This window comes from Pezoporus flaviventris, unplaced genomic scaffold (genome assembly GCF_033815535.1).
Source record: "Pezoporus flaviventris isolate CSIRO_AGI_PZ_B2104156 unplaced genomic scaffold, CSIRO_AGI_Pfla_v1 ptg000057l, whole genome shotgun sequence".
NCBI lineage: Eukaryota > Metazoa > Chordata > Aves > Psittaciformes > Psittacidae > Pezoporus > Pezoporus flaviventris.
In genome coordinates, this window is record NW_026892605.1 from 8,197,710 (window position 1) to 8,225,242 (window position 27,533).

The 27,533-nt window shown below is 44.6% G+C and overlaps 2 protein-coding genes and 1 long non-coding RNA gene across 6 annotated transcripts in view; 2 read left to right on the forward strand and 1 right to left on the reverse strand.

Annotated features, from left to right (window-relative positions):
- ARHGEF39 (Rho guanine nucleotide exchange factor 39) lies at positions 1-12,648 on the reverse strand. Of its 3 annotated transcripts, XR_009746256.1 has the most exons (11): positions 12,525-12,648; positions 10,005-10,189; positions 9,316-9,410; positions 8,785-8,905; positions 7,615-7,733; positions 5,949-6,019; positions 5,015-5,143; positions 1,560-1,789; positions 1,323-1,369; positions 587-675; positions 1-382 (listed from the first exon to the last, which is right to left on the reverse strand). XR_009746256.1 is itself a non-coding variant. In XM_061469569.1 (10 exons), the coding sequence occupies exons 2-10, from the start codon at positions 10,149-10,151 to the stop codon at positions 367-369; spliced, it is 1,017 nt and encodes a 338-aa protein (XP_061325553.1). In that variant the 5' UTR covers positions 10,152-10,189; positions 12,525-12,648; the 3' UTR covers positions 1-366. The 3 variants fall into 3 exon arrangements, 2 of the variants coding, with proteins under 2 accessions (XP_061325553.1, XP_061325554.1); XM_061469569.1 differs by lacking the exon at positions 1,323-1,369; XM_061469570.1 differs by lacking the exons at positions 1,323-1,369; positions 12,525-12,648 and adding an exon at positions 12,263-12,359.
- On the forward strand, positions 4,031-11,152 carry LOC133277599 (uncharacterized). Its single transcript, XR_009746257.1, has 3 exons — positions 4,031-4,613; positions 10,046-10,179; positions 10,330-11,152. It is a non-coding gene; the product is annotated as an uncharacterized LOC133277599 (long non-coding RNA).
- The window catches only part of LOC133277597 (unconventional myosin-VIIa-like), a 26,305-nt gene continuing 11,373 nt past the window's right edge, over positions 12,602-27,533 (forward strand). The window contains exons 1-17 of one of the 2 annotated variants that reach the window (XM_061469566.1): positions 12,602-12,791; positions 12,867-12,932; positions 13,017-13,147; positions 15,944-16,046; positions 18,665-18,767; positions 19,215-19,371; positions 19,707-19,809; positions 20,073-20,201; positions 21,426-21,534; positions 22,751-22,867; positions 23,304-23,404; positions 23,865-23,951; positions 24,150-24,215; positions 24,541-24,654; positions 25,794-25,905; positions 27,090-27,136; positions 27,439-27,504. In XM_061469566.1, the coding sequence (XP_061325550.1) occupies positions 12,666-12,791; positions 12,867-12,932; positions 13,017-13,147; positions 15,944-16,046; positions 18,665-18,767; positions 19,215-19,371; positions 19,707-19,809; positions 20,073-20,201; positions 21,426-21,534; positions 22,751-22,867; positions 23,304-23,404; positions 23,865-23,951; positions 24,150-24,215; positions 24,541-24,654; positions 25,794-25,905; positions 27,090-27,136; positions 27,439-27,504 (1,737 nt within the window). In that variant the 5' untranslated portion in view covers positions 12,602-12,665. The remainder of the gene's footprint in view (positions 12,792-12,866; positions 12,933-13,016; positions 13,148-15,943; positions 16,047-18,664; positions 18,768-19,214; positions 19,372-19,706; positions 19,810-20,072; positions 20,202-21,425; positions 21,535-22,750; positions 22,868-23,303; positions 23,405-23,864; positions 23,952-24,149; positions 24,216-24,540; positions 24,655-25,793; positions 25,906-27,089; positions 27,137-27,438; positions 27,505-27,533) is intronic. The other variant, XM_061469568.1, reaches the window with a different exon arrangement.

Genomic DNA, 27,533 nt, shown 5'->3' on the forward strand with positions numbered 1-27,533 from the left:
TTTAGAAACACAGATGGATAAAAATATTTAATGAGGGAAAGCAAGTCAGACTTTCTCACGCTTGTCCTTAATAATGTAAGAGGGGTGGGGAATAAGCATAGAAGAGCTAGAAGCTTGTAAGCTAAACTGGGGAAAAGTCATGATACAGATTTTTTATATACAAATCCTCAGTGTGCATATCTATTTTTTTCAGTATCTGTGTTAAGATTAGGACAGTTGACAAAGCATTCATTCAGTCTCACAAGCACAGTGGTAGTCCCTATAAATGCATTCTCTTATTATATGTCCTTGAACATTTCCTAAGATTGTGTAGGTTTCTACAAAGAGAGGCGACTGTCCTGGCAGTCTGTCTTCTACTCGAGTGGGTCAGGCTTTCAGCTGCCTGTAGAGGAAGAACAAAGGGGAGTTCACTGTTCATACATGAAATCTGTTCCCAGTATTCCTTTGTACCCTAGCTGCTAGAGCCAGGTCTTCTCTGTCAGCCTCATAACCATGTAATACATGCAAATACACAAGTCCATAAGACCATTTTTATGTTCCACCCCCTTCCCTCAGCCCCTTTCTCCCTTGGAAAATTGAGCCCTACCTGACTGCAGCTGCAAGACTCTGATACCAGTCATTAATATCTTGTTGGTCACTGGACATCAACAACAGTGTCTTGTGTGGAAAGGAAAGCTGAAAGGCAAACAGAATCTGGTGTCACCTGTGTCATTCCTTACTAAGGCAGCAGCTCTGATAAAAACAGAGCTATCAGCACTGAATTCAACTCTGCCCTGCATGTTGATTCCCCCATCTTCTTTGCCAGATAGAATTTAGCATTGGTACTGTGAGAGGCCAGTACAGAGCCATTGCCAGCCTTGTGCCTTCCTTGCAGCCACAGACAACAGCTGATTTTGACTTAACAGAGTGTTAGGAAGTGGGCATACATAGGTCTTCGCAGCCGTTTATCCAGTTTTCTGTCGTATTCCAAACTGCCCCTAGGGGTCCTTCCAATACCACCATGTACAGATCACAGCCTGCCTGCTGTCTTTCTTGTCGTAGCTCACAAGGAATGAGATTAACAACAGTCCCCAGATACTGTAACCCAGGAGGACCTGACCTGGAAACCCTTACCCAGGGCATCAGTCCCAGTGAAAGACCCTTCAGTCCTCAGAGTTAGATGCACAAGCAATATCTGCTGAGCTAATACCCACATCTTTTTGCATTCTCTTCACAGTCAGTGTAATGCTACATATTCATTGTCATGTGACTGAGGGACTGTCTTCCCAAAATGTGGCTCTTATGAGGGCACCTCAGAGTCTTATCAGACCTCCTCACCCGACCTAGGTGAAGTAACCAGCAATCTGTACCCCAGAGTGCTCAGGATGGCCTATGCCATGAAGGGAAAAAGACCTACATCACACAAGAGAGAAGAGCTGCCCTAACCCATACTAGTTCATTGCACTTACGTTGTCACCACCCTCTTCATCTCAGTGCTGCTGCTGCTGAAACAGCTAGAGACCTACTTTGCATGCCTGACTCCATTAATGTTTCTGCCAGGCAGAAGCAGGAATACTTACACTGAGGAGCCCTCCCTGGCTCTTTGTGTGACCAAACACCTTATCCACTATGCACTGGTGAAGTGGGTAGACAGCCTGGCATGCCAGTTTGTTTGAATTCAGTGGGTGCAGTGGGTGACAGGGCTTTGTTGAAATGAAAATATCAGAAAAGAGGAAGCACATCCTGCGCTTCAGTTCTTCTCCCTTCGAAGGCACCACCAAAAGCCAGCCTTCCCGGACATACCAGCGCCCTAGACATGCGAGGGAAATAAAAACAGAAAACAGTTGTCAGAAAAAAAGGCAAAAAAACTGATGTAATGAGACAAACAGGAATACAATGAGCCACGGTTGTAGGTTACCAGGCTCTACAACAATTTCAGCCACTAGAAGGCGCTGAATATCAAGTATGGCAACTGACAACACCCATGCGGAAGCAGTTACCAGCCCAAAACGTAGTATAGGAGAAGCAGATGAAGTTATGTCTGTGTTAATTAAGACGAATTATGATATGCAAGCCTGTGTAAAGAGACCAGAACAAAAACATAGTTTGAAATGATATGCATGCCTTTAAATTAACATAAGCCATAAATTAACATAAGCCATCTTAGAAGAGTCATCTACCCATGAAATGATTTGCGTTAAAACAAAAGGCAGAGAAATTGACAGGGGAAAAAGTCAAAACAGTTTGATAAACCTAGGTGTAAGCAGCAATTTTGTAAGATACAAAAATGGCATCTACAGAACATGGAATAATTAAAGCAGTGCATCTAGTGAGGAGGATTATTGTACAAGACAGCCATTAACTTAAGGGAACCACAAAGACACTTGCCAGTAAGAATATTTCTAAAAATCTTTAGCCATCATAATAAGGTATTGCCATCTTGCCTAGTCTGGAAAACACCTGACCGGGAATTTCAGCCATTGTTTTCTGGGCCTCACCTTCTGGCTGAGCTAAGAAGTACCTTTAGAAAACAACATAATTTTGTTTCAGTTACAGATTTTGTCTTAGTATGCTACAGCTCCAGGACACAGAGGCAAGTGAATTCCTGCTTAGTTTACTCCACAGGAACCACTCCTCTTATATGAATGAGAAACTGAGAAAGGTGAGGTGCAGGAATCAGTCCAAGTTTAAAAAACAAATGGAAGGAAGGTGTTAGCAGCATAGTGCTGGACTAGGAACTGTTTTCCTTCAACCTAGGTTATGATCAGACTCCCTGGCAAACAGTCTGAGCTGGTCTGTGTTGGAAGTTTTGGGATACAGATTCATGCTTAGAAATCCCAGGGGCACACAATTTAAGAAATTCTTGTGAAAGGAGGGGAAGGAAATATCCCTGTGGAAGCTAGGGATAATAGAACAATGTGCTATGTTAAGGATGCGGTTCTGGCTAAGACTGTGTTTGCCCTGTATGTGGAAGGCAGCGAGGAAAGCAGGATCTCTTTTCACTAGGAGCAGTATGTCTCAGAGACACAGCAAAATGGGAGACACCTAACTCCAAAGCCACCCCTTTTATCTGAATCTATAGCATTGTCCTAGTAACAGGATGAAATGGTAACAGTTGGTAAAAGCTAGCTTGCTTCTTGAAAGCTGGGCCAAAACTACCAAGCCCCAGCTGCCTCTTACTTTTCTGCTTCTTACATCCAATAATATCTATTTTACCCCAGCTAACAGAAAACACGGCCATCACAATTCTCTGTCCCAGATAACGGAAAGGTGTCTATAGACTCTCAATACTTGCCTTACTACACATCTCACAATAGTCAGAGACAAAAATGTGGACTTTCAAATGATGGCCAAAGCTTTCAAATGATGGCCGTCTCTGGTCTAGCTATACTGTTATGGTGTTGGGTATTTTGTTATAGGGTTATCTTATTAGTTCTGTCATTCAGGATAACTGATGTACCTTTTTACTTAAGCACTACCCCAATGTGCACAGGCACCCACACACATGCTCATGCTGAGTATAAGCACAGCACACCTGTATGAGCTCACTTTCATCTAGCATCACCAAAAGTATTCCAAGAAGAAAGAGAAGAAGAATTGTAAATTAATCTGCCCATTGACTAAGCATCTTTGAGAATGGTAACCTCTGATAAATATTCTCTTATTCTATCCATACTGGCTTGGCTGGGATAGAGTTAATTTTCTTCAAACAAATAGCAGCTGGTATGGGGCTGTCTTGGATTTATGCTGAAAACAGCATTTACAATATAGGCATGTTTTGGTTAATGCTGGGTAAGCACTGCTCAGCCTGAAGGTTTTGTTCTGCTCCTCACCCCACCCCATCAGTGAGCAGGATGAGGGTGAACAAAGAGTTGGAAGGGAACACAGCCAGGACAGCTGACTCCAGCTGACATTCCGTACCTTATGATGTCATGCTCAGCATAAAGAGCTGGGGAAAGGAGAAGAAAGTGGGGATGTTTGGAGTGATGAAATTTTGTCTTCCCAAGTAACCACTATATGTGATGGACCCCTGCTTTCCTGGGGATGGCTGAATGCCTACCTGCTGATGGGAAATGGTGAATGAATTCCTTATTTTGCTTTATTTGTGCATGTGGCTTTTGCTTTATCTGTTGAACTACTTTTATCTCAATCCACACATTTTCTTACTTTCACCTTTCTGATTGTCTCACCCATCCCACTAGTGGATGTCTTCATGCAGAAATCCACATGTATGAATTACAGACACATTCACAGCTACCTGGAGGTGTGCCTTAGAGATCTTTACACACAGTGACTTTAACACTCCTGTCCAGCTGTAGCACTCTTTCTAGAATACCTCTGCAATAGCAGTGTTTCCTGAGAGAACTGGCAAAGCACCAAGTCACCATTTCATAATTGCCCAGACTGGGCACTTTTCTCACAATATTTCATAAGTAGCTTGGAGTGTGCTCTGGGCATGAAGAGCACCCAGTTGCACAAGAGGTCATAAACTTGTTAACCAATTAGATATCACTTTATATATCTCAGCTATTAACACAAACAATCTGACTTTAGGAACAGCTTAACCCTGCAGATAAAAGAAGATTCTTTATGTGAAGAGTGTGAACAGAAGTCTATGAAGCTTGTACCTTAACGTAAAAACTACCAAAGTCCTTGGGCTCTTGACACTCATGAATCTATGGCTCATGCTGTGGAGTAGGGACACCACCACTTCTTACACTCTTCAAAAATCATTTAATGTGTGTTTTTCATTCTCATCCAGGACTTACACTCCTGACCTCCTTAGAGTCCTGCTATAAACTTTCTAACTATATATTATCAGCACCCCCTATCTGAATGTCAGGCAATTAAGCTGCTGCTTATCCTTACTCAAAAATTGCTGACTTTAAAAAAAAGTGCTTGAATTATTAGTTATATTCCTTCATCCCCTATCTATGGAATTTGGGTAAAAGGGTAAAACTGGTTAATATGAGTTGAGTCAGACATGAAGGCAAACATATCTCTATCTTGGCAGCATAAAAACAGTAAGGCCCACCTGCAGTCAAAATCTGTATCTTCTCTCCTTTCAGCAGTTTCTGAACGCGAAGTAGCTGCAATGAGTTCTCTCTCTTATGAATGATGTCTTGTACCCACTGAGATACCTCAGAAACAGATTTCACAGCCTCTGAAATTATAGCAGCATATTCTGAGGTTATCACAAGTGAGTACATCTTACCGCTTATCTATCTTGCTGGGAAAAGATAAAATGAAATTAAGGAGCAAATGTTGTAAACTGAGTATCAACAATAAATTTATTCAGTAATTTCAGCAAGAGAATTGGACTAGATGACCTCCAGAGGCCTCACTCCCACTAACAATTCTGCAGTTCTAAAAAACCCCAACATTTATTTGACAACGAAACATTAGACAGATGAATAATTTCCTGGATTTGGATGCAGAAACAGGAAAAATGCCTATAAGTGGTGTTAACTGCTAGTAAATACAGCATGAAGGTCATGAACTGCTATAGAAAATCGAGGCACATGCCCAAGATTCACAAAGCAGTTGGGGTTGGAAGGAAGCTTTAAAAATGTAGTCCAAATGCCCTGTGATGGGCAGAAACATTTCTCACAACACCAGGTTGCTCACAGCCCCATCCTACCTGACTTTGAACACTTCCAGTAATTGGACATCCATAGGGTCCCTAGGCTCCTGTGTCTCACCACCCTCACAGTTAAAAAAAAGAGCTGCCATTTCTCTGACCTAACCCATAGGCCACTTAACCCAGTCAGTTACACTACACTTTTATTCCCAATGTGTTCTCAGGGACACCTTGATTGAAATAGAGAAGGGAAATAGTAACTTATTAGAATCTCAGAGAGAGGAAGATTTTTCTTCCTGTGGAGGTAGACAGAAGATGAGAATTCAAGTATTATTAGCAAGGAGGCTAACACAGATCAAAGTGCCAGTATCTACAGGTAGAATCATACTTGCAAGTTTCTGGTACTCAGGGCTGTCTGGGTTCGTATTCTCCAGCAAGTCTCTGAGGAAGTGCTTGTACCTAAGAGAGAGAAAGCAGGTTTATATCACCTAAAGATACCAGCATCAGCAGCATCTCCTATTAGTGACAGAATGATGCACAACCCTCCACCAGGAGATGGAGTGCACACCTCTAAGCCTAACCAACCAATATTTGGTCATAATTCTTCAATTACATTCATTTCATCTTCAAAGTTATCAACTAAATTAACCCAAGTATTTTATACATTTGCAACCTTAGGCATTTCCTGGGAATCTGATAAAAGCAACCTCACATATTATTGAAGTTCATGAGACTTTCTTAGAATTCACATAAAAATGCCTTCAATAACTGTCAATTTTCCCTTTGAACTAGTTTTTTTTTTAATGTCTGAATAGTAGCATTCATACCATGACTCCTACCCACAGAAGAATATAAAGGCATTTCTATAAGAACTAGGAGCTGCCTTTTTCTTTTTTCCTCTCCAGTCTTTACCAGAAGGCATCAGATCTCTGCAAATGCTTTCTCTCAATAAAAGTCAAGTTATTTTCAGTCTGAACTGACAGAAGAAATATCACATTGAATAGATTCATGAACTGGCAGAACTCATATGACCTGCAGTATATGTAACAGGGTTTCAAAAACACTTGAACACAAGAGTTGACTAATGAAAAAATTAGACCTTCTGTTAAAAAGCCATAATTTTTCCAAACAGTTGAACAGTAACAAACATCCTGCTATTTTACAAATTAAAGGAAGGTTCCAAAGAATTACAGGAAAAGCAAAAGGCAGAATTTGTATCTGCCAAGCTGATTAAAAAGGTTGCGTAAAGCTACCTGAAGGACTGTTGTACTCTCACTTCTAATTATTTTCAAAGAAATGAGGCTCTCAGCCTCTCAAATTTGCTTTAGTGCAGCTAAGGCCATGCTTAAGAGCAGCTACTTGATCTATAGTAGCAGCAGCTGGGTTGCCAGGAAACTACCTTTGCTCTGTACAACTCATACTCTCACCAAGAAAGAGCTGTCCTTGAATGCACGGAGCACTACCCTTGTGCAGGCAGCTTGCCTCTTCAAAGCGGAGATGATGCCTCAAGGGGCAGAATACAGCAATCAAGGCTGGGTCTGTCCAGGCTCAGATAACTGCAATAGGTACCAAATTTGAGAAAAGCATATTGTCCTGAAAACCAGGGAGGGGGAAAAACCTTCCTTGTTTAGCTCATTAATCTTACCTCTCTCCAAAAGTAACAATTTACAAGGGAGAAGTCACAAGTTTCAGGTCAGCAACCCACACAAAAGCAGAGAGCACTACTTCTGCAGCACTTTAGAAGCTTGCCTTTGTTCAGGGCCTAATTCAGTAGCTTATCAAGATGATAGAGAGCCTCCATTTCATTTCTACCCAAGAGCTAGATGAATGGCTTTGGAGCCAGCACTGAATGCAGCTACCTCTCTATGTCATCTCCCTTCCATGTATACTGACTCCACTTTACAGGCATGTCTTCAGGTCTGTTTTATTGCTGTCTGTATGCTCGGATTTTGAGACACATTAAGCACTTCACCTCTCATAGCAACCAATATACTGTTATGTTCCCTTTTCCTTCCTTATACTAACATCTTGAAGACTCAGAATTGTTTACTTACTGGTGCAGCCTCTGCAGGGGCAAAGGAAGCAGATCCTCTAGCCTCCTCCCTTGAAACTGAGGTCGAGCCTCTTGGAGTTTCTTAAACCGTCGGAATGACTTATTTTTCCTCAATTGCTCCTGTGTGTGGCATAAAAGGGATATAGCTTTCAGACTATAAAGAGAATTATGTGCTCTAGTCTGCACCAGAGCTTGGAACTGTTAGAGTTTAGAACTCCAGTACAAGACAGAAGTACCAACAACTTATTTTGTGGCCATTCCCTTCCCCTGGCCACCATTTCCAGTGAGTAGTTGAAGTGATATCCCCTTTTCATATATGCATGGCAGTATAAACCTGCTGCATTTAATGAGAATACATGCACAGCTAGTATACTCAGGAAATGGAAATTAAAAAAAAAAGGGAAGGTCGACTCAGATAGGAAAACAAGGAGTACGCCTGTGGTTCTGCCATTCCTTTCAAGACAAAGCAATCTTTGCTCCCCATCACCTAAAGGCAAGTATCCAAAATGGCCTTTTCTCTTGAGAAATCAAAAGTGGGAATTTATGCATGCAAACAGACAGAAGGGAAACATCCCAGTACATACTGCAGCTAGGAACAATCACAGACAAAAACTGTAAGTCGGGTGTTTTAAATTCCAGATACAGCTGTCAGGACTTTGAAATAAAAATACATCCTTCTGAAATCTCTTGAATCACAGGTTGTATTTGGAAAGGTAAGTGGGAAGGAATTTTTTTTTCTTCTATCATAGAAAAAAAATTGAAGGAAAAGAAAATCCCAGTTAGAATACAGGTAATGGTAGTGGGAAAGACTAGAAGACCCGATAATTCTCCAGAAAGAGATCACTGTCCTGTAGTGTTCCCACTGCAAACTCTCCAGGTTTGACAGTCAAGGAGGAGTGGGGATAAATACAGAACTCTGAGAAAGGTGGGCTCAGTGTTTGCACACACATAGGTTCATAGACATCTAAAAAAAGATTCAAAAATTTGAAGTTCTACATCAGGAGAGTTTTCACCATTCTATTATGGCAGAAAGACTGAGAAAAATAGCAGCAGCCCAGAAAAAGGAAAGAAAGCTGCTCACTCCAGAAACAGAAGAAAAAGGGAAGGATATAGCTGTTTCACAGAATGGACAGAAGGAAGAAAGTACATGAAAAATAAAGAAGATATTTACCTTCAAAGTTTTATTTGCCTGCTCCAAATTCTCAATGTAGTGGGCATAAAGTTCCAGATTCTGACAGAAATTTTCCAGTCCTGGTCCCAGATTCCCTCTCTCCAGGTGAAGCGCCAGAACACTGCACAAGGAGCAATGAGAGCCCATGAGGGGTACACTACTGATGGTGTTTTCACAGCTCCCTCTGGTTCAGTTCTGTTCTGACCTTTCTTTGTCAGCCTCCACCTTGGTTTATGTGCCAAATACATGCTTGGTTGTCACAGAGTAAACTAAAGAAAACATCGCTTAAAAATAACACAGAGCAGACTTACTGGGTTTAAACTATTATCCAGAGAGCAACTGGACATCCAGATATGTGGATACAGATCAGCAGCTTCCTGGGTACACCTGCAAGTGCCACGAAGGCTAGCAGTGCTATAAGTGAATGCCTGTTTTACAAGGTGGTAGCTTTATTTCCTGAAATCTTTCTTTCTCATCAATATAGGGTCCTCCCCATATAATTACAGGAATCACATCAGTGTGTTCACTTACTGGCTGGCCGAACATATGGATTCCAGGGGTCCAAATATGGTTTCCAACACAGCAGGTTTCAGTGTCCCTTTTGCCTTTAAAATTGTCACAAAAAACTAAGTACGGAAAAAGAAAGAATTTCAAACAGGTAGAATTCACAGATCCCTCAAATGTTATTCATGGTACACAGCAGAAGCAAGAAGCTGAAGCCTGCACTCTCTCTAGCTCGAAAGGAAATTGAATATTGTGAATCCTACGTAAGATCTCTGTCATCAGATGTAATCCTTCTTGGTAAATTTGACTGTAACTGTAAACATGTGGAACAGTACTATAGCACTAATAAGAGTCTATTTCAGTATTCCTAGATGCATCCAGTTTTCACCACGTTGTTCATTATCAGTCTTTGTCTTGTCTGTGCACCTACATTTCATACACCTCAGGCATCTTAAGATGAGTCCCCTATACAGTCAAAACTGATTGCAACTTGATTTGTGTCTGTGTACAGACCAAAGCCATGGGGCCAGTACCCTGAGCTACTGGATATTACAGAGGAGGTAAAAGAGAAACAACAAAAAAAACCAACTTTCAGCCCCATGTTGTCCCATGCAGTAGAAATGTCTCAGTCTTGCTCTTGACCTTCCCCACGACAACACAAATAAGAACATGCTGCCTGAAGGTACCCACGTATCAGAAGGGACTAAAATACTTACTGTGACCACCAAATCCAGCTGCTCAAGGTATCTGTGTTCAGTTTCCAGCAGCTCCTTGGCTGTCCGGCTGCGCTTCCTCTCCCAGCGAGCCCTCTGCTCTTCCACAGTGTTTGCTCCAGCCATAAACAGCAGGGGCAAGTCACTCATGACAACCTCAGGGCTGATACACAGAAAGGTAACTGACCCTGAAGAGCCAAGAGAGATGGACAAATAAGAAAAGATGGGTATGATTCTGAGCTACAAACTCTGCACTTTATTATGAAAGAAAGGAAGTTAATTGTGAGCAACTGTTGTTAACAGTTTCCTTCTGCACTCCTACCCACAGGTACATCAACCAGAGGAGCAGTGTAAGAAAGACCAAACCATGAAAACAAAAGCAGTACATTACAATATGTCTATGAATAATTCTCAAGCATGCAATCCCACTCACAAACCACTGCTTCCTGTGCTTTGCCCCATTATTTGTGCAAAATTTTCTGTAAGCCCAAGGAAGCCAGTGGGTGGCAGAGGTACTGTGGGTAGGAGCAGAAAGCGGCCATAAGATTTGCCTTGGGGAGGAAAGAGAAAGAAAGAGCACATTCTTGCTTTTTTTTCCCATGGAGGTTTCCAAGAAACAAGTGGTTTACATTGTCATTTTCTAACAGTATTTTGTGGTTTGAGATGAGAGAAACTCAGTAACTGCTGTGAATCACACTATCCACTTAGTGACCAGTTTCACTGCTGCTCTTCTCTTCTGCAAGAGCATCATGTTTTGTTACAAAGAAAAACACTCCCTCTTTTACTGCCTTCCTCAGAGAAAGACGCATGTGTTAGCTCAGCACCAGTTAAATATTGCTCTGCCTTTTGATCAAAAGGCAGCGCAGGCTGTTGCACACTTGCCATGGCATGGAGCCTGGAGTTTCTCTGGAAGCTGAACTACCTCCACAAAAGTTCATCCCTATGTGGGTGAGATACACGAATACATGAAGATGTGTCGCCTTAGGGAAGGAAATTTGTCAAATACAGCCTTCCAGAGATATTTGATACCTAAACAAATGTCTGAAACAAAAGTTTCACATCAAATGAGTATCAAGACTTGTTTAATGAGTTAGCAGAAGTCTGGATAGTGAGGGGCATGGGCAGCATTTTATAGCAGCAGAAGCTTCTCTAGAGGTGTCATTCATGACACAACCACAGGCCTAGCTAAGGCCATGTCTCAGTCAAACAGGGTAGACCCAGCACCCCTGCAGGTAATACCACGCCAGAGCTTAGTGACAGCGTGCAGAAATACTCACCAGCAATAAACTAAAATGCTACCACTCACAGAGCACCTTTAGCCAGGGTAGGTTACTGCCATTATTTTCATTTTGAAGCCAAATTTCTTTTAAAAAATAATAATTAAAATAAATAAATAAATGCACACACACACATATATTTATATATATATATATAAATAAATGCACCAGGTTTGACTGTCTCCTGCTCACATAACAAAGCACAACTGCTTCCACTGTTCTAAAATGTATTACATTTAGGCTAAAGCCCGTGAGTAGATTTGAAAATACTACAGGGACAGCAGCATTCCAGCCTGCTTCTCCATTCTCAGACTTGAAATAGAAACCACTGAATGCTTCCTGTACAACTAACTACCCTACGATGCCCCATTAGCAATATTCCCTGTGCTTGGAGCAATGTGTACAGTTCTGGTGTTCCCAACACAAGAAGGACTTGAAGCAAGTCCAGAGGAGGCCATGAGGATGATCAGGGGACTGGAGCACCTCCCGTACAGAGACAGGCTGAGAAAGTTGGGGCTGTTCAGCCTGGAGGGGGCTGTGTGGAGACCTCATAGCAGCCTTCCAGTATCTGAAGGGGGCCTACAAGGATGCTGGGGAAAGGCTCTTCATTAGGGACTGTAGTGACAGGACAAGGGGTAACAGGTTAAAACTTAAACAGGGGAAGTTTAGATTGGATATAAGGAAGAAGTTCTTCACTATGAGGGTGCTGAGGCGCTGGCACAGGGTGCCCAGAGAAGCTGTGGCTGCCCCATCCCTGGCAGTGTTCAAGGCCAGGTTGGACGGGGCTTGGAGCAACCTGCTCTAGTGGAAGATGTCCATGCCTGTGACAGGGGGTTGGAACTGGATGAGCTTTAAGCTCTCTTCCAAACCAAATCATTCTAGGATTCTATTTCTGGTATTAAAACCAGAATTTTAATATCCTCCAAACCCCTCCTTTTATTACGGCAGCACAGCCACTCTTGGTGTGTTGGAAGCAACACCCACCCCATGGGGCAGCTCCACAGCCCGCCTCTGGGGCCGGCGACCATGCGGGAGAGGCCGCGGGACCGTCCTCCCCCTTTCCTGCCTGCTTTAAGCCGGGTCGCCACCGCCTCAGGGTGGCCTTCCCGCTGAGGTGCCCCTCACCACCGCGCCAGGGCAGCCTTTCCACTGAGGGTGCCCCGGATCCGAGGCAGGACCTCCCGGAGGGGCGGACGGAGCCCACAACGAGACCCACCGCCGCCGCCTCAACCCAGCCGCCCGTTACCTGCAGGTCGCCGCTGCCACCGCCCCGCGTTCAAATGGCGGCCCCGCCCCGGCGGGCGTTCCCGGGGCGGGCCGGGGCGGTCCCTGCCGTGCCGGGAGGGCTCTCTGCGGCGCTGCGCGGGGCGGCGCGGGTCGGGGCGGTATGGTGTCCGGCGGGGAGCGGTACCCGGCCGCCGGGTTAGGCGGGGATCTGGCGGCGCTGGCGGAGTTGGACGAGGCGGCGCTGCTGGGCGGGCTGCGGGAGCGGTTCCTGCGGCAGCAGGTCTATGTGAGTGCCGGGGGCCGGGGCGGGGGGCGGCGGCGGCGGCGAGCGCTCGGCTGACGGGCTCTCCCCCTCCGCCAGACCGATGTCGGGGACATCCTCATCGCCATGAACCCCTTCCAGCCGCTGCCGCTGTACGGGAGAGAGGTGAGCCCCCACCGCAGCCCGCCATTGCGGACCCCTGCTGCCTTCCAGCCCCTTTGCCTCATGCCTGCCACCGCTTCCCCGCAGGTCTCCAAGCAGTACCTGTGCCATGAGACCAGCACGCTGCCGCCCCACATTTTCGCCGTGGCCAGCCGGGCTTACCATGCCATGCTGGGCCACCGGGGCAGCGGGCCCCGCAGCCAGTGCATCGTCATCAGGTGAGGGGCAAGCAGGCAGCATGGTGGGCTTGGGGCTCGATGGAGCCAGACCAAGGTGTGAGCTGAGGTTGAGGCCAGTGGTGGCCACCAAGCTCTTACTGGGTTCTCCGCAATGAAGCTGGAGGTGAAGCTCATCTCTGGTGGCACTGGCAGGTCAAAACCGAGTTGTGGTTGAAACGCATCAAACCCGTCCCATTTCCATACAGGAGGTTGCAGATGTGTGACAAACAAAGCTGGCTTCTGTGGAGCAACTCAGCTGCTGATGCTTCTAACGCAGCTGAGTATGCTGGGTTTGCTTCTGGAGAGATGTGTCACTGGAAAGATTTATTAGCTCTGGGGAAATCCATAGGGTGCTCTTTGGCAAAGCAGCTCCCACTGTAACTGCTGTAATAAAGGTCATGCGTAATGAAAAGAAACTGTTTTCCCAAATTGGAGCTTCCCATGTGTAACCAAAGAGCAGGAGAACTTAATACAGAAACTTTTTTTGCCCTAAGACCTTTGGGAATCTGGTTAAGGAAAATCTTGTTTTTATGGGCGGTCCTGTGCACTAGAAGGGGAAAAAGTGGGCTCTTGTAGCCAAAGAGCATACCAGTGTCACGAGCATTTCACGCCATGATGTCACTTTTGTTCTGCTGACACTGTGCAGGGCAGGAGATAGCATCAGCTAACAGAGAAAGCCTCAAACATTATCAACCAGCAGAGAAAGCCTCAAACAGCACGGAGAAGAAAGCCTCAAAACGCTAACTGCCTGTTCTGGTTGTTGTAAAGAACAGTTTAAATGTCAGGTCTGTTTAAATGGTAATTGCCAGCTTGTTTGAGTTAATATTCCCTTCTATATATTGGCCTCCTGAGCATTTTGTTAGTATTTTCAGTATGTGTGGTGTGTAAATGACCTGTTGAATGTGATGGGGGGGTTGGGAGCTGACCTCGAGGTCACTTGAGCACCGCTCATTTCCCTTGCCTGCAGGCCATCGGTGCCTGCACTTTCCATGAAGTGCTCTCATGAAGTGGTGGCCGCAGAGTCAGCAGGTAGAAGAGGTGCTTCTGGTAGGGTTTTTAGGGATGGAGAACAGTCATAGTATTTGTCTGGGGAGATGGAAGAGGAGGAACTGTAGCCTGTGGGTGTTTGTCAGCGGTCTGTTTTCCACTGGCAGTTTGAGGTCTCAAGAGATGAGAGTCTGAGCAGCCTGTGCATCTGGCACAGGCTGTGTGTCTTGTCCATCTGTCAACCCTATTAACTGGTTTGCACGTTACTATCACAGAAGTTCATGGTTTTGCTTTCTTGGTGAGTTGTGAAACACTCATTATTGAGATTACCTGGCATGAGCAAAGTTGGGGTGGAGGAGGAAGAGGAAGTCACTCCTGTTAGACCACAGTTCATCAGACAGCAACGGGATGCACCAGGCTCTGCTACTTTTTGTGGTCTCTTTGGTCTCTCCAACTTAGTCTGGGAGGTCAGGAGGGTGTGTTTCAGAGGTAGACATTGAATACAGCTGCTGCCCCCGGGTGACAAATGCTCATTGCAATCAAGTTGTCCTGTGGTGCAAATTCTGCTGTCTCCTCTTGCCTTCCCAACCCCAGTGGAGGTTAATCACAGCCTGGGTATGCTGTGATAAAGTACTGTGGTCTCTTTGAGATTACTTTGCTTTTCTTCACAGCCTGGGACAGTACACACCTGTAGCTGGATAGTGTTTGCAGGACCTGGAGAAGCTGTTGTGCTTGATGAAGACTACAAGGACAAGCTTGAACCATGGAAGTGCTGACTGGTAGTGTTTTTGCAGAAGAAGGAAGTCACTGAAAACAAAAAAACATCTTATACACTGGGCAGAGGCACTGTCTGCATGGCATGTTCTCAACTGGCAAAATGGTCTTATTTTGTTTATGCATATCCAGATGGTGATTGCCTGATCTGTGCTTGACATCAAGTATCCTGTGGTATTTGAGGTATTTAGACACATATTTGATCCCAAGCACGGAGTCACTGGGAACTACAAAGCAGTAAAGCCACACCAGATGCTCAAAGGTCAGATGTAGAAACAGACACCTGCCCTCAAGTATACCTTCAGCATTTCCTCGTGTTGGGGTTGTTTCTGTGCATACATGCTGAGGTTCTCTGCAGGTACAAGTTGTCAGTCAAGGGCACGTTGTCTCACTGACTGTGCATTCCCTCTGCCAGGACGGGGAAACTGTGCTTTCCAACTGCTGTTGTTTGACTTGGAGGCGGAGGTGCTGGGCACATGTGACAACAGAGTGACGTGCACCACTATGGGTTTGCAGGCAGCTCTGCAGCCGTGTGCCTGCATCTCAGCCAGCTGAACCATGTCAGTGTGTGAAGTGCCTGAGATTTGAGATTGCTGCAGGACCTCAGAGGCAGTACTTGATTGTGGATATCAGATGGATGGGGCGAATGTCATTGAAGAAAGAGGAAGCTGTCAACTCCGGCATATGGGGGAATTGGATGCATGTGATCACTTTTGAAGGAGGTTGCTTTCCAAGAGTTAGATAGTTTTTCCTTAAAGAAGCAGAGAAAATGGTCTGTCATGTGCCCCCTATTCAAAAGCTTGCAGTATATCTGTATTCCCTTGCAGATGGGAAAAATTTTCCTGGGAAGGGATTAAGACCTTGTGGGACCTGCTGTGTAGAACTGTGGTGTGAGTTTGTACTCGCATGTGCAGTTCAGCTGCAAAAGTTGTGGAACTGTTGGATGGGGGAACACTCTGAAGTGATGGGGCAATATGACATAAGGGGCAGAACAACTGCACTTTACAGCTGCTTTGCTTTGCTTTTTCTCGGCAGTGGAGAGAGTGGTGCAGGGAAAACAGAGAGTACGAAGTTATTATTGCAGCACGTAATGAACCTATGCAAAGGCAACTCGCAGCTGGAGCAGCAGATCCTTCAGGTAGGTCTGTACAGGTCCATACAGGATGGTGCATGAAGCCACACTGCTGCAAGACAGCTTGTGTTAGGCTCAGGAAGCCTGCTGATGAATCACCGTTGGAAGGCAGGGAACAAAACATGAGGCACATAAGAAAATAGTGGGTAAGGATGGTGAAATAGCTGACCACAAATTAGAAGGGTTGGTTGGACAGTAATTCTATTTGCTGGGAATGTAGTGATATCTTAAATGATAGAAAACTATTGCAATTGTTTATCATGTTCTCTGTGACAAGGCATGAGGGGCATTTTTCCAGATGATTTCCTGTTTGAGGCAGAACAAGGACTTCTGTTAGCAAAATTCTTTGTTTAATGGTACACAGGGATCCACGCAGCCTTTACTTGGCTATGTATATTTAGTCATGCACATACCTGCTAACTGGCTAAGTTAATCTTTGTCCTTTTCATATACCTTTGCTGGCTGATTTTGAAGCATACTTATCTCTTTGGTCTGATGTATTTCTGCTTGAATTGTTCCCCAAGGAGCTGTGGGGCTTTTTGAACAAATCATAATGATAGATTAAGCAGAATGAGTTCTTGGACTCCTTCATTTTAAAGTCTGTGTTTTCAGGTTTTGAAGTCTGTGTTTTCCCAGGTACAGCCAGGGAGATCTTTCTGTTTGGGGTGGTTAACTTTGGCTGGACACCCTGTGACCAGCAAACACCTCCTCAACTGGACAGGGCAAGAAAAATAAGATAAAAGGCTCAAGGTCAAGAAAATGACAGGTATCTCTCCCAGCAATTACCGTCGCAGGCAAACCAGACGTAACTTAGGAAAAAATAATGTAATAACAATTTAATTTATTGCCAGTTAACATCAGCATTCCCATGCTCAACTTCACTCCCAGTTTCTCTACCTCCTTCCCCTGAACAGCACAGGGGGATGGGAGTGGGGATTGTGGTCAGCCCGTCACACACATCCTGCTGCTTTCTCATCCTCGCACTCATCCCCTGCTCTGGTGTGGGGCCCCTCCCACAGGAGACAGTCCTCCAGGGACTTTTTCAATGTGAGCCCTTCCCATGGGCTGCAGTTCTTCATGAACTGCTCCAGCGTGGGTCCTTTCCATGGGGTACATCCTTCAGGAACAGACTGCTCCAGTGTGGGTCCCTCCATAAGGTGCAGTCCTTCAGGAACAGACTGCTCCAGCATGGGTTCCCTGTGGGGGGACAAGTCCTGTGGCAAACCTGTCCCAGTGTGGGCTCCTGTCTCCCTGGGGCCACAGATCCTACTAGGAGCCTGCGCCAATGTGAGCTACCCATGGAGTCACAGCCTCTTTTGGCCATGCCCCTGCTCCAGTGTGGGCCTCCATGGGCTGCAGGTGTATCTCTGCTCTACCATGGACCTCCATGCGCTGCAGGGGAATCTGCGCTGGTGCCTGGAGCACCTCCTGCCCTCCTTCTGCACTGGTCTCCTCTCTTCTGGCTGCAGTTATGCAGCTGTTTTTCCCCTTCTTAAATATGTTCTCCCAGATGTGCCACCACCATTGCTGATGGGCTCAGCCTTAGCCAGCTGCAGGCCTTGGAGCTGGCTGGTGCTGCCTCTATTGGACATAGTGGAAGCTTCAGGCAGCTTCTCACAGAAGCCACCCTGTAGCATCCCTACTACCAAAACCTTGCCACACAAACTTAGTATGTTTTGCCATACTTTAGGCTCTAGAATGACATACTATTTTACTGTAGTATCATCCACTGTAGGTTCATGGTGAATTCCTGTGCTCTGCTGTGGGAATGTGGCATCAATACACCTGCTGGTCCCACACAGAGCTTGCTTGGGCCACACTGCCCAGCTACTTCTGATCTTCTGGATAGCTATGTTTGCTCAACATTGTGCCTGGAGCTAGCCTGCAATTCTTCAATTGGAAAAACAGTTCACTTCAATCCAGGTGTGCTGCCCTTGGAAAGATTAGAGGTGACAATGAAGAAATAATAGGCATCTGATTTGGTTCCTGTAGGTATATTCAAGAACTATGTTAGCCCTTTTGGGTTACTGTAAAGCTCTGCTCAGCAGGCTGCCCAGCATGTACCCTTGAGGCATTGTTCTTCCACTCAGCAAATATTCCTTGCTCAAATGTAGAAAAATTGTCATTTCACTTTGTTTGCATCCAGTTTACCAAGCTGGTCTGATTGTTCTGTTAGGTTCTTTATAATTCGCTGTTCTGAGCCTTATGCTGTCTACAAATTTCAGTAGCTAAGTTTTATGCTTACATATACTGAGTGCCATGTTTACCTTGTTAGTTGTTGTAGTTACAGCAGCCAGATTATCTAATGATACCGTGTCAGATGCTTTGTGGAAACCCGTTATACCAGCCTTTTCTTTAAACAAGTAAGTCAGTGATTTTACTGAGATCAAATCAGTCTGATAGTGCTTATTTTCAGTAACCTCGTGCTGCTTAGCTTCTGGAATATTTGCTTCTTTCAGTTCCTTTATCCAGTTATGATAAAATAGGTGCTCTTAAGTCCTCCTGGAGTGGTTCCTATTCCAGCTGAATGCTGGACAGTAAATGCTAGAGTTAAATTTTTCTGGCTGAGTTAAATTGGATCACTTAACTTGAAGAATGATTGTTCTGCTTGCTCATTTGTTTAGGTAAATCCGTTGCTTGAAGCTTTTGGCAATGCCCAGACTGTGGTGAATGACAACAGCAGCCGCTTTGGAAAATACATACAGCTGCGTTTCCGGAAAAATACAGGTAAGTCAAGGCAATTACTAGTCTGGGTGGTGGTTAGGCACTGGAGGGAGAGAACTGAATAGCCAGGGCTGGTGGGGAGTGAAATTTTGACACCCAGTGGGTAGGGCGTGCAGTTAAGAAAAATCTAAGAGCAACCACAGCTGTATTATAAGGCCTGGGTATGGACAGTGTGGGAGTGCAGGAAGGATATGGGGATGACAGTGGAGGGGAAGTATCAGTAATACTCTGCAGTGCCAAGAGCCTTGGTTGCTGCTAAAGGAGGTGAACAGGCATGTGTAAGATGGAGAAGCCCATTTCCAGGGTGCTGGGCAGCCTAGAGGGTGCTGCACATGAGAAAGTTATTTTAGACCATTCCATGCTCCTATCACCAAGTAAGAGATGCGGGACAGCTCAGTCAGCTTCATGTCCCCAAGTGCAGAGTTTACCCTGTTACCTTCCTGTGTGCAGTTCAAGGTGCAAAGCTGAGTGAGTATCTGTTAGAGAAGTCACGGGTAGTGCAACAAGATGCTGGGGAGAGGAATTTCCACATCTTCTACTACATGTTTGCTGGACTTTCTTCGGAGGAAAAAGAGATATATGGCCTGTTGGATCCTTCACTTTACAGGTACTTCAAAAACAGACCCTAGTTACCTCATGATGTGGGGTGGAGGGGAAAGCAGCATAATGGAGCATCTGCTTCTGCCTTATGGCTCTGTCTGTGGAGCCTGGCACAGGTTAACAACTGAGTGGAAGCTGGAGTGGGATCTGAATGGGACCACACAAAGAGATCTTACAGCTCATCATGGAAGTTGGGAGGTCTGGAGTCTCTGCTATATTACCTTGGAAATTTCTTTCCCTTTCATGTGTCCACTGTTGGTAATCTGCTTTGTTTCCTTGGGGTAGGACTGACTTGTTGTCCTGATCATGTGACAGTTTTGTGGGGGATATATGCTTTCTCAGGTACATAAGTGGACGATTTGGTACACAGGACGTAGCTCAGCGCTGGAAGCACAAATACAAAGAGGTGTGCAATGCCCTTGACATGGTGGGCTTCCAGGAACAGGTCAGTTCCAAGGCTCGTTAATTTCCATCTGTGCTTCCTGCAGGCACAGTGTTTCTGGCTGCTGTTTTGAGGCTCAGTCCTATTTCTCTCCTCTCTGGATTTTCCATGTTGCTTCCAAAACCACTTGAGTCTGTCAGCCTTTGTTTAGAGCCTTTTCCCACAGGCTGCCTATGCCTTTTCCTCACCTCTGCAACTTCTGGAGCCTTCATGTTGTATACGTTACACGCTGATAGGTTTTCAGTCACATTTCCCTTATGTTTTAGGAGCAAGTCGACATGCAAGCTGTCTTAGCTGGTGTGTTGTCTCTGGGAAATGTGACCTTCGAGCCTGAGGAAAGCAATGGGTCTGCAAAAGTGAGTGAAGCCTCCCGGGGATGGCTGAAGGCTTCAGCGGTGAGTCACAAGCGGAGCTGACAGAAACCTTATGGATATGATGCTGGTTCTCACTGGCAGTGTGACTGCAGGAGCTGCTCCTGCCAGAGATGGCAGAGGATGTTTCTGCCTCAGTGTGTGAGGGCCCTTGAAGAGCAAGGAAGGCTTTTTCCTAGAAATGCATGCTATAACCCCATGTCTGCATTTGTGTTCACTATTCATTCCCAAAGAGACAGTTCCCAGCTTCTATTTCTTGTATGTCTAGAACCAGTGTCTTGCATATGGTGATATCATGCTGACTTCATACAAGCTTTTTAAAATCGGATATTCTGTGTTAGTTAGTGTGATGATGCCTTGGAGAAATTCAGGTGTGCAGTATCTGAACTCTAGTGTTTTAAACAGATTTTGTCCAAAGATACTACCTTGACTGCTATAAATTTTGTTGGTTATCCAGAATTAAACTTTCTACTCTTTCACATGACATTATCACAGACGAAAAAGTATATATTCCCCAGGACTATCCCATTTTTATTATATGGGTGGATACATTGTCCTGCTTTGTTAACAACACAGAACAAAAAACATTAATGTTTTTCTGCATTTTCTATGTCTTTTTAATTTGACCTACTTGGAATCCCAGCACCCTCGGCTTTTGGTTTCACTCTCATCTCTTTGCCTGTTTCCCTCCTACGCCATACCTGAAACAACCACCTACATCTGTTCTGCAGCCAACTTTTTCCTTACTTCTTAAAAGTCTGCTCCTTGTTTTTTGCCCACAGGAGGGGAATTCCTGTTAGCACAATCACTGAGGGTTCAGTTGTGTCTTGAGTTACCTTTGTTTCCTGTTTCTTGTGGGTTCTTCGGACTGATGTCTGCTGAAGCTCAGACATCTGAGCATCTCCACAGTCACCTCTGTGTGGTGCTGTTCAGTAAGTCATTAAACCTCTCAGCAGGGGCTGGCAGGGCTCCCAAAGAAGGTGAAAAGTGGCAGCAATGGAAAAGCAAAGCAGAAAGTATTTCAGAGAGAGCACAAGAGTGAGCTTGGTGTCTGCTGGGATAGTGCAGATCTCAGAGCCCGCAACTGACTCCAGTGCTGTGAGATGCTAACAGCAATACTTATTGTATCTTGAATCTTGACTCATGACCCCATTACACAGGGTGTTGGACAGATACAAGGAGCTGCAGTCCCCACAAGTAGTATAAGGGTTTACTGTTGACTGTCCACATTTATTTTCTCTCTCCCAGGGTCAGTTTGGAGTCCAAGAAGATGAACTGTTAAAGTGCCTTATTTGTACAATGTCTGTGACCCGAGGTGAACAGATTCTGCGTTTTCACACCCAGCAGCAGGCAGAAGGTATGGGACATAATGAATTGCAGATGTGCTGGTTAGAAAGACTGACCCGTATCTGATGGAAGGGTATTCCCACACATGTGCAACTTATTTGGAACAAAGATGTCTATCTGTGTCCCTTCATTCCTCTTGCACAGAGACAAGTATGTCAATGTTTATCTATTTAGTCTCCTACTGTCTTGTAGGACCATGAAAGCTGCTTTTGTTTAATCTCCAGGAGACTACAGACATTAAATGTGAAACCAAGCAATTAGCTTTGCTTTCTCCCTCAGTCCAGCCTAGAAGGAAACTGTAGGTATTGGTACAAAAGAGGGGAAGGCTCCTGTTGCAGAGTACTGACAGTGTGCAGAGCTTTAGGTAGCAGATGGAGAAATAACAGAGCTAATAAGGTAGCGCAAAATCAGAGACAGAGGGAGATGAAAGGGGAGTATGTCAAAGTAGCAAGCACAAGGTGTTATATTTTCTTTCAGTGACAAAATAACCGAAGATAATCTGCACAGGAAGGTTCAGTTAAAAAGAAGATTTAAAATATAAGTTTAAAAATCACAAAATCCTAGGATTTCTAGACTATTGCTTAAAATAAATGAAGTTAAAAACTGAAACTGGGGAATTAGTAGTTGTTTCCCAAATGTCTTCTCATGCATCTCTCTACACATACATCTCCCATCATGCAGTAGGTCACATTGACTTGATCTTTCTCTTAGAATGTCAGGAAATGTTCCATCAGTTGTATCCTCCTCTTGCCCACAGCACTTCAAGAGTTGTCAGCTGTGGGCTAAAAAGTAACAGAACCCTTCAATTTTCCAAGTATAACTTGGAGCCTCTTGCTTGGTTTATCAGTGGGGGGATCCATATTCACTAGACCTGCAGAGAGAAAAGCCAGTCTCTCGGTATTCTAAAAAGTGGGTGGACATTTTTGGAAAGGAAATTTTCCATTTCATATTAGATTTTCCGTTTTAGATTAGATCTCACAATTTCCCTAGTATGCAATATCTGATTTTGTAGAAAGATTGTGAGGATCTTGGAATGGAAGAGCTCTTTTTGAGCTTACAGAGGTCAGGGACACTCAGACAGATACCTAATGTTTATCTGATCTTTAAAATAGTTTCATAAACCACTAGATTTTTTTTCTAGAGGTGGATGTATTGAGCTAGCTTGTGTGCTGTGTTTTCTGCTCTCCTTTGGAGCTCCTCAGTGAGCTGCTGTTCTTTCTGTGCAGATGCTCGGGATTCCATTGCCAAGGTGGCATATGGACGAGTATTTGGCTGGATCGTTTGCAAGATCAATGAGCTGCTGGCTGAGAACGTAGATACTGAGGTGGAACTGGGGGAGATAGGTGAGTTCTGCCTGCCTTGCTCCAGTTGTGTCCTCAGATGTGCATCCCTCAGCCACAATGAGGAAAACACACAATATGAGGTTTTGTAGAGATTGCATGCAGGGATCCATTATCAAAGCTGTGATAATATTGGAGACACTAGTCAGTGGCATGAAGTCTGTAGGGCTTTAGCCAACTCTGAGTGGTTGGTTGGTGCAAAACAACTGTGAGGCTTTAGTTCTGGGGTACTGGCTTTGCAGAGGAGCCAGTGATGCGATCAGGGCTTCTCTTAACTAGCTCTCCAAGCAGAGTTACGAGAGAGAGGTGCTGCTGGTAACTTGTGTGAGGTTTTCCTGTGCCATAAGAGCTGGGTGATAGGAGATTTAGTTAGGTGTTGAGGTATGCAGATATGAGATGGTCTGCAGGCTTCATGATGTGCTCATCTTCCCTCTTTTAGGCATCTTGGATATTTTTGGGTTTGAAAACTTTGCAGTGAATCGTTTTGAACAGTTTTGCATAAACTTGGCCAATGAGCAGCTGCAGCACTTCTTCAACCATGTAAGTCTAACGTGGATGATCTCACCGTGTGTGGCAGAGAAGGCAGAGCACTGGTCTATCTGGTATATAAAGGAGTGCTTGTGGGAAAAACAGGTCTATTGCCTGTAAGGACAAGAATGGTGTTCAGTGAAGCAGTGTAGAGAGCAGCAACCTTCTCTGCTCTGGCAGGAGATCCACTGAGGCAGGGAAGGAGGAAATAGGAGAGTCAAGCACTGACCAAAAAAAAAGCAAAGCTGATAGAGAGGGCACACTTACACTCTGAGAAGTGTTCCTGCTTTATTCATGCACCGACATCAGTGAGTGACAGGCTTATGGATGAGCCTGCAGAACAACAATTCCATCTTGGGCCTCTCATGCCATAGGTGAGAGAGCCACACATCTGTCTTCTGTTCAGGGCAGGAAGAAAGGGCTGTCTAGCCAAGGCTTCTGGGTGCTCCAACCCCTTTTTTCTCTGTTTCAGCACATTTTCCAGCTGGAGCAGGCTGCCTATAAGGAAGAAGATCTGCCTTGGGAGACTATCACATTCAACAATAACGAACCTACTCTGGTGAGTGAGAGGACTGACAGAAGAGAATTGCTCTACACAGCCAAGAGAGGAATCTTGCTGCTTTTTTCTTTTCTTTTTTTTTTCAAATCATGGGAGGCAATACACCTGGGAAGAACCTCTTCAAAGGTGAGGGTGGATGCCCTGTACTGCTTTAGACATGTATAATGTCTAAAGTGTATAATGTCTGCTTTCCCACAGGATCTTCTCCTGGCTAAGCCACTTGGACTCCTGTCCCTTCTGGATGAGCAAAGTGCATTCCCACAGGTATGCATGAGATAAGGGTCAGAGAAAACAATAGGGGGGGGCATAGCATTAAATATCTGAGTTGCAGAGAGAGCTCTTATGCTGGGGTGTGACTTTAAAGAGCAGGATGAACAGAGGTGTCCTCATGTGTGACTGTTGAGACAGGACAGCCAGATCTGGAACAATCTAATGACATTGGCATTCCTATGAAGAGTTAAGAAGGGACTACATCACAAAACTGTTTCACAGCCAAGGACACTTCCAACACTTTGTTTTCATTCAGTGTGCTTTGATCAGGTCTCTGTTGCAGCCTTACCATTTGATTATGAAATCTGCTTTCTTGCAGGCAACTGATAAAACATTTGTGGATAAACTAAACAGCAGCTTCAAGGGGAACTTACACTTCCAGCCAGGCCGAGGCCATGTTTTGGCCTTCAGCATCATTCACTATGCTGGAAAAGTATGTACTATTTGCAGGAAGAATTCTGTTGTAATGTATGTAGAAGGGGGAATATGTGTGACAAATAAGGCTTTATGTTAAGGAGTGTATGGTCTGACAACAATAGTTGCAGAAGTGATGTGTTCCCAGGGAGCTGCCTTTCTAGGATTCTCTGGGATTTCATTAGAATGTATGGGAATAGAGGACCCCTGAGAGAAGTGGGGCTACCCCTGGGAAGCATTGGTTATTAGAAGAGTCTGTTGTATTCATCACCATTCTATTGGAGCTCTAGTCCTAAAACAGTCCTTTATAAAATAAAAGCCTTGCACCCACTGTAGAGCGCCAAAGGACAGTCTAAAGGCTTTACCTTTATCTATTGCACTGTTGAGTTCTACCGCAGCCACTTATATTTTATTGCCAACACTGAGAAACACAGTAAGAGCAGCAAGTAATTAATATTTTGAAAATGGAGGCACTTAATTTATACATTCAGTGGTATCTAAACAGCTTGAGTCCTTGAGGCTTAGGACTACTGCACATTAACCTTACTTCCACAGTTCTGAAAGAATTGGCCCAAGTATGTTGAATTGATTGGAAATAATTTTTGGAGCAGGGGCAGACATGACAATTAAAGTCATTGTAATATGCAATTTAATAATCTAATCTCGCCATTGTTGACTAAGTTATTGTGACATTCTTCATTACAAAAATTAATAACTAATACAGAAAGGAGAGTGGGAAGCCTGAGATGAGAAAGGAAGAGAGCAAGAGAAACAAGGGGATGCATGACAACAGGATGGAAGCCTATTCAAAGGGAGGAGGGTGAGAGCAAGGAAAATAATTGAAGCATAAATGAAAAGTAAATGGAACTTCATAGTGAAGGAAAAGAGAACAAGAAGAGGCGGATGTCTCAGTGTTATGCTGCACTCCTGTTGTTCTCATGCCTCAGTGCCATCCGCAGCCTTTCGTTCATCAGGATTTGCATCTGAATGGGGTGCATATGCATTTACAAAATTCACTTGTGAGCCAATGTACAGAATTCACTTGCAAGCTACTGTACATTCAGTTTAACAGCTGCTCCGGGCAAGATCTGGAGATGGGCTTTCACAGCAAGCATGTGAGCATTGCTGGCCTTAGTGACTTGCTGCCCTTCTTTCTAGGTACAATACACTGCTGAGGGCTTTCTAGAGAAGAACAGAGACACCTTGCCAGCCAATGTCCGTGGACTCTTCATCAACAGCATCACCCCCTTGCTCAGTGTCCTGTTTAAAGGTAAGTCCTTCTGCTATGATAGAGCATCCCACATGAATCAAGGATGATCTTTGCAACAGCTAAATGTGGGAACGAGGCTTGTGTGCTAAGAACATGTTTCACAGCTGGCAGCCTCAGGAAAGCTGCAGAAGTCTTGAAATGGACATGGTCATAGCTTCTAGATGTTCATTGAAAATAGAAGGCAGTAAAGCCACAATGGCTGTAAAGATTATCCTTTTCAAACACATTTTGTTTTCCAGGTAAAACTTGTTGAAAAACTTTGAGGTCATGCATTATTTCTCCCCCACCATTGCACCCCTTTTTTACCAGTTACTGGAAAGCCCTCAGAGTCTCCAAGACTTCTATGAAAGTAAACATTTAAAGAGCAGCAAGGTGGATGCTTCCCTGAAGTTTGTCTGGCTGAACACGGTGCTTTTTGGTGCAGATTTTTGTTTTTCTGTTCATGCCACTTTGTGGTATTTACAAGTAACTGTTTAATTTCTGTTCTCCACTGTGTTTTGCAGCTTTTCTGCTCAGGAGTGTCTTTCTTCATTATCACTTCCATACTGTTACTGAAGATACCTAGTCTAGTCCCAACTCTTTGAAAGCTGGAACCTGTTCTCACGTTAGTTGTCCAGTCCTGGACAGCTGGGTCTAGGTGGACCTGCTTAGCAAAGGGGTTGGCCCAGATGACCTCCACAGGTCCCTTTCAACCTCAGCCATTCTGTGGTTCTGAGACCATTGCACTAAGGGAGGGCAAGACTGTCATTAGATCCTTCGGTAAATTCAACTTCCCTGAATTTTTCATCTTGTCACTGAAATTAGTTTTCAGCTATCTGATTTTATATAACCTGCTGTATTGACTGTGGTAAGTAGGCTTCCTATTTGCTATCTGTACTGTTTTTCTGCCCTACTAGATTCCTCCTGATGATATTCCTTTTGAGGGTCATGAAAGGTTGTTCAATTACCTGATTGCCTTGTCTTCTCTGTGGCAGCAAATAATACTGTCTGCATTGTATTCATACATTTGCATTTTCTTCTCCCTTTCTTTACCTCTTTCCTGGTATTCCCACATGGTGAAACCTAATGCCCTGTTTGTGATTTGGTATTTGTAGGGAGACTTGTGTGTGAAATGAGGTTTTAATGTTTAGACTGGTTGATTGTGAGAAAAGGTACAAAAATAACTACTGTCTCTATTCTTCCAGCCACTATCTCCAGGACGGGGACACTGATGCCTCATGTGAAAGCCAAGGTATTGCACTCCAGATCCACATAGCAATTGATAAATGATGGCATAGTTACCAGACATTTATTATTTGAGAAACTGGCTCAAAATGAGAGCAGACAGAAATTGTTTGAAACTAAGAGCAGATAGCAATCACTCTGTTGTATTTTACTGCGCTTACTGCTTGCTTCTGCTGATGTGTGTAACTTGTATTCCCCCTCCTGAAATCCATTCCCTCTCCTTTCTGCCATCTGCCTTCTAGCAGAGCTCTTTGGGTGGCAATCAAGCATTTGTTGTAGGGGTGCTCTTTTGTTTGGATCTGGTTTCAGGTCAGAGCAGCAGCAGACAACAAGTTCAACAGCACACGAAAACAGTCTGCTGGAGCTCAGTTCCGGGTAAGGTATCACTGCCCTGTAGTTCCCTT